Below are 6,000 nucleotides of genomic sequence, written 5' to 3' on the forward strand. Positions count from 1 at the left end.
CTGTGTTATGGAGCTGCTCGGGATGAACCTCGACAAAGACCACTGCATCTCATTCCAGACCTTCTTTGCAAAGGCACATTCCAGAAGGAGATGGATGACGGTCTCGTCCCAACCGCAGCCTCCTCAAGGGCAGCGTGCGGTGGAGCAGAGACGCCGGGAGTGCATCAAGGATCTGACAGGGAGGGCCCTTCTCACCACCAGCCAAGCTACGTCTTGGTGCTTGTTTGTAAATTCTGGTTTATTCCCTTTAGTTACTCATCTACGTCCATGCATTGTTTGATACCCAGTGACCTTAAGCTAGTTAAGACATGTCTTCTTGTACTTTATCAAGAGTCCTTTTGAGGTCAAGGTATACAACATGCATTGTCCCACATCAATTGGGTTGTGAGAGTTCAAGTATTTTGCTTTTGTTTCAAAAAGTCTAATGTCTGTCAGGCACCTTTGCAGTCTCTATCTACTCTGTCCAGACCCCTTATGATTTTGAACACCTCTATCAAATTTCCTCTCACTCTTCTCTGCTCTAAGGAGAACAACCCCAGATTCTCCAGTCTATCCACGTAACTGAAGTCTCTCATTCCTGGAATCATTCTTGTAAATCTTTTCTGCACCCTCTCTAAGGCCTTCACATCCTTCCTAAAGTGCGGTGCCCAGAATTGGACAGAATACTCCAGTTGAGGCCGAACCAGTGTTTTATACAGGTTCATCATAATTCCACATTTTTGTACTCTATACTTCTATTTATGAAGCCCAGGATCCCGTAAGCCTTTTTAACTGCTTTCTCAACCTGCCCTGCCACCTTCAATGATTTGTGCACATATACCCCTAGGTCTCTCTGTTCATGCATCCACTTTAGGATTGTACCCTTTAGTTTATATTTCCTCTCCTCATTCTATCTACCAAAATGTATCACTTCACATTTTTCTGCGTTAGATTTCATCTGCCTCATGTCCGCCCATTCCGCCAGCCTGTCTATGTCCTTTTGAAGTCTCCTCCTCACTGTTCACTATACTTCCGAGTTTTGTGTCATCTGCAGATTTTGAAATTGTGCCCTGTACACCCACATCCAAGTCATTAATATACATCAAGAAAAGCACTGGTCCTAGAACTGACCCCTGGGGAACACCACTATGTACCTTCCTCCAGTCCGAAAAACAACCGTTCACCTCTACTCTCCATTTCCTGTCACTTAGCCAATTTCGTATCTATGCTGCCACTGTCCCTTTTATTCCATGGGCTTCAACTTTGCCGGCAAGCCTATCATGTGGTACTTTGTTGAATGCCTTTTGGGAATCCATGTACACCACGTCAAGCACATTGCCCTCATCAACTCTCTGTGACCTCATCAAAAAACTCGATCAAGTTGGTTAAACATGATTTGCCTTTAACAAATCCGTGCTGGCTTTCCTTAATTAATCCACACTTGTCCAAGTGACTTAATTTTGTCCCTGATTATTGTTTCTAAAAGCTTCCTCACTACCGAGGTTAAACTGACTGGCCTATAGTTGCTGGGTTTATCCTTACACACTTTTTTGAATAAAGGTGTAACATTTGCAATTCTCCAGTCCTCTGGCAGCACCCCCGTTTCTAAGGAGGATTGGAAGATTATGGCCAGTACCTCCAAGATTTGCCTCAACTGCTCCTTGTGGTAATGCGTTCCACATTCTTACTACTCTTTGGGCGAAGAAGGTTCTCCAGAATACCCTATAAAATTTATTAGTGACTATCTTAGATGTATGATCCCTAGTTTTGGACTCCCCCACAAGTAGAAACATTTTCCCTATGTCTACCCTATGAAACACATTCATTATCATAAAGACCTCCATCAGGTCACCCCTCAGCCCTCTCATTGCTAGAAAAAAGAGCCCCAGCCTGTTCAATCTTTCTTGATAAGTTTATTGAATGCCTTCTGGAAGTCCATATAAATAACATCCATTGACATTCCTCATCCATTACTTTAGTCACCTCTTCAAAAAATTCAATCAGGTTTGGCAGGCATGTTTCCAGCATTTTCTGTTTTTATTTCAGAATTGCAGCACCTGCTTCTGTTGTTGTTTCTGTTGTGTCAGCCATGGCTCAGTTGATAGCACTCTCGCCTTGGAGGTTGTGGGTTCAGGTGCCACTCCAGCGACATGAGCACAACTTGACCATACTCCATTCCACTATTTAGTGAGTGCTGCACTGTCAGAAGTGCCGTCTTTCAGATGAGTCGTTAAACCGAGGCCCCGTCTGCCCTCTCAGATGGACGTAAAAGAGCCGATGGCACTATTTCTAAGAAGAGCAGGGAAGTTATTCCTGGTGTCCTGGCCAATATTTATCCCACAATCAGCATCACTAAAAACAGATTATCTGGTCATTATCACATTGCTGTTCCTTGCTGTGTGCAAATTGGCTGCAACGTTTCCTAAATGACAACAGTGACTACACTTCAAAAAAAAAGTACTTCATTGGCTGTAAAGCGTTTTAAGTGGTGATGAAAGACGCTATATAAATTCTAGTCTTTCTATCTTTCACTCTAGTTGGGGCAGAATTCCTCTCCCAAAATTAGAGGCACTGAGACTAATTGTAGCACATCCACAACACCGGATATCCAGCCGGAGATCTCTTCCCAGGATGGTAGCCGTGGCTCTGGGGCACCTTTAGCTATGAATGATTGGTGCAGAGATGCAGACTTCTTAAAATAAATAGTAACTGAGAGATTCAGCATCCATCCTGCGGAGACTGTCCATCCGGCTCAGGGTTCACGGTCTCCTGATGTAATCTCCGGTTGTGCAGCAGCCATTTTGTCTATCCGAGGAAACCTTTCCCGCTCCCTCTGTCCGAAACTTAAAATAAAAATAAATAAAATAATATTTTAAAAGAAATGTCATTAAAATCCTTACTTCGTTTTGTTTTTTTTTAAATATCCCAGCGAGGCCTCGGCTGCAGCCGCCCCGGCCACAGGGGCTGTGACATGTCGAGCGAAGAGAGTTACAAAGCGATCATCCGCTACCTGACCAACGAGAAGGAACCTTATGCGCCGGGGACCGAGGGCAACGTGAAGAGGAAGATCCGCAAGGCCGCGGCCTGCTACGTGGTGCGGCGCGGCACCCTCTACTACCAGAAGAAGCGCAAGGACCGCGACGAGTTCGACGAGCTGGAGGTGGTGCTGGAGGCCAAAACCCGCCGCGAGCTCATCGCCTCCTTCCACGAGAGCGCCGAGGGCTTCCACTTCACCCGCGACCAGACCTGGAAGAACATCTCGCAGAGCTACTGGTGGAGAGGTGAGGGAGGGAGTGACAGGAGTGAGGGAGGGCGAGAGTGACAAGAGTGAGGGAGGGGGCGAGAGACAGGAGTGAGGGAGGGGGCGAGAGACAGGAGTGAGGGAGGGGGCGAGAGACAGGAGTGAGGGAGGGGGGCGAGAGACAGGAGTGAGGGAGGGGGGCGAGAGACAGGAGTGAGGGAGGGGGCGAGAGACAGGAGTGAGGGAGGGGGCGAGAGACAGGAGTGAGGGAAGGGGGCGAGAGACAGGAGTGAGGGAGGGGGAGAGAGACAGGAGTGAGGGAGGGGGAGAGAGACAGGAGTGAGGGAGGGGGAGAGAGACAGGAGTGAGGGAGGGGGAGAGAGACAGGAGTGAGGGAGGGGGAGAGAGACAGGAGTGAGGGAGGGGGAGAGAGACAGGAGTGAGGGAGGGGGAGAGACAGGAGTGAGGGAGGGCGAGAGCGAGACAGGAGTGAGGGAGAGCGAGACGAGTGAGGGAGGGCGAGAGCGAGACAGGAGTGAGGGAGGGCGAGAGCGAGACAGGAGTGAGGGAGGGCGAGAGCGAGACAGGAGTGAGGGAGGGCGAGAGCGAGACAGGAGTGAGGGAGGGCGAGAGCGAGACAGGAGTGAGGGAGAGCGAGACAGGAGTGAGGGAGGGCGAGAGCGAGACAGGAGTGAGGGAGGGCGAGAGCGAGACAGGAGTGAGGGAGGGCGAGAGCGAGACAGGAGTGAGGGAGGGCGAGAGCGAGACAGGAGTGAGGGAGGGCGAGAGCGAGACAGGAGTGAGGGAGGGCGAGAGCGAGACAGGAGTGAGGGAGGGCGAGAGCGAGACAGGAGTGAGGGAGGGCGAGAGCGAGACAGGAGTGAGGGAGGGCGAGAGCGAGACAGGAGTGAGGGAGGGCGAGAGCGAGACAGGAGTGAGGGAGGGCGAGAGCGAGACAGGAGTGAGGGAGGGCGAGAGCGAGACAGGAGTGAGGGAGGGCGAGAGCGAGACAGGAGTGAGGGAGGGCGAGAGCGAGACAGGAGTGAGGGAGGGCGAGACGAGTGAGGGAGGGCGAGACAGGAGTGAGGGAGGGCGAGGGCGAGACAGGAGTGAGGGAGGGCGAGACAGGAGTGAGGGAGGGCGAGACAGGAGTGAGGGAGGGCGAGACAGAGACAGGAGTGAGGGAGGGCGAGACAGAGACAGGAGTGAGGGAGGGCGAGACAGAGACAGGAGTGAGGGAGGGCGAGACGAGTGAGGGAGGGCGAGACAGGAGTGAGGGAGGGCGAGGGCGAGACAGGAGTGAGGGAGGGCGAGACAGGAGTGAGGGAGGGCGAGACAGAGACAGGAGTGAGGGAGGGCGAGGGCGAGACAGGAGTGAGGGAGGGCGAGACAGAGACAGGAGTGAGGGAGGGCGAGACAGAGACAGGAGTGAGGGAGGGCGAGGGCGAGACAGACAGGAGTGAGGGAGGGCGAGACAGACAGGAGTGAGGGAGGGCGAGACAGAGACAGGAGTGAGGGAGGGCGAGACAGAGACAGGAGTGAGGGAGGGCGAGACAGAGACAGGAGTGAGGGAGGGCGAGACAGAGACAGGAGTGAGGGAGGGCGAGACAGAGACACGAGTGAGGGAGGGCGAGACGAGTGAGGGAGGGCGAGACGAGTGAGGGAGGGCGAGACGAGTGAGGGAGGGCGAGGGCGAGACAGGAGTGAGGGAGGGCGAGACAGGAGTGAGGGAGGGCGAGACAGGAGTGAGGGAGGGCGAGACAGGAGTGAGGGAGGGCGAGACAGGAGTGAGGGAGGGCGAGACAGAGACAGGAGTGAGGGAGGGCGAGGGCGAGACAGGAGTGAGGGAGGGCGAGGGCGAGACAGGAGTGAGGGAGGGCGAGACAGAGACAGGAGTGAGGGAGGGCGAGACAGAGACAGGAGTGAGGGAGGGCGAGACAGAGACAGGAGTGAGGGAGGGCGAGACAGATAGGAGTGAGGGAGGGCGAGACAGACAGGAGTGAGGGAGGGCGAGACAGAGACAGGAGTGAGGGAGGGCGAGACAGAGACAGGAGTGAGGGAGGGCGAGACAGAGACAGGAGTGAGGGAGGGCGAGACAGAGACAGGAGTGAGGGAGGGCGAGACAGAGACAGGAGTGAGGGAGGGCGAGACAGAGACAGGAGTGAGGGAGGGCGAGGCAGGAGTGAGGGAGGGCGAGGCAGGAGTGAGGGAGGGCGAGGCAGGAGTGAGGGAGGGCGAGACAGGAGTGAGGGAGGGCGAGGCAGGAGTGAGGGAGGGCGAGGCAGGAGTGAGGGAGGGCGAGGCAGGAGTGAGGGAGGGCGAGGCAGGAGTGAGGGAGGGCGAGGCAGGAGTGAGGGAGGGCGAGGCAGGAGTGAGGGAGGGAGGGCGAGGCAGGAGTGAGGGAGGGAGGGCGAGGCAGGAGTGAGGGAGGGAGGGCGAGGCAGGAGTGAGGGAGGGAGGGCGAGGCAGGAGTGAGGGAGGGCGAGGCAGGAGTGAGGGAGGGAGGGCGAGGCAGGAGGGAGGGCGAGGCAGGAGTGAGGGAGGGAGGGCGAGGCAGGAGTGAGGGAGGGAGGGCGAGGCAGGAGTGAGGGAGGGAGGGCGAGGCAGGAGTGAGGGAGGGAGGGCGAGGCAGGAGTGAGGGAGGGAGGGCGAGGCAGGAGTGAGGGAGGGAGGGCGAGGCAGGAGTGAGGGAGGGAGGGCGAGGCAGGAGTGAGGGAGGGAGGGCGAGGCAGGAGTGAGGGAGGGAGGGCGAGGCAGGAGTGAGGGAGGGAGGGCGAGGC

At 55.3% G+C, this 6,000-nt stretch overlaps 1 protein-coding gene and 1 long non-coding RNA gene across 2 annotated transcripts in view; one reads left to right on the top strand and one right to left on the bottom strand.

The window, feature by feature from the left end:
- Nucleotides 1-1,872: 1,872 nt before the first annotated feature.
- On the bottom strand, nucleotides 1,873-3,009 carry LOC147107708 (uncharacterized). The gene is made up of 2 exons (XR_015080853.1): nucleotides 2,880-3,009; nucleotides 1,873-2,268 (listed from the first exon to the last, which is right to left on the bottom strand). It is a non-coding gene; the product is annotated as an uncharacterized LOC147107708 (long non-coding RNA).
- Nucleotides 2,951-6,000, top strand: part of zbtb11 (zinc finger and BTB domain containing 11) — a 46,017-nt gene continuing 42,967 nt past the window's right edge. Inside the window, exon 1 of the mRNA XM_086006936.1 lies at nucleotides 2,951-3,260. Within this exon, the coding sequence (XP_085863062.1) occupies nucleotides 2,951-3,260 (310 nt within the window). The remainder of the gene's footprint in view (nucleotides 3,261-6,000) is intronic.

Source organism: Somniosus microcephalus, chromosome 14, assembly GCF_052327205.1.
Source record: "Somniosus microcephalus isolate GS21.2 chromosome 14, FLI_Smic_1.0, whole genome shotgun sequence".
NCBI lineage: Eukaryota > Metazoa > Chordata > Chondrichthyes > Squaliformes > Somniosidae > Somniosus > Somniosus microcephalus.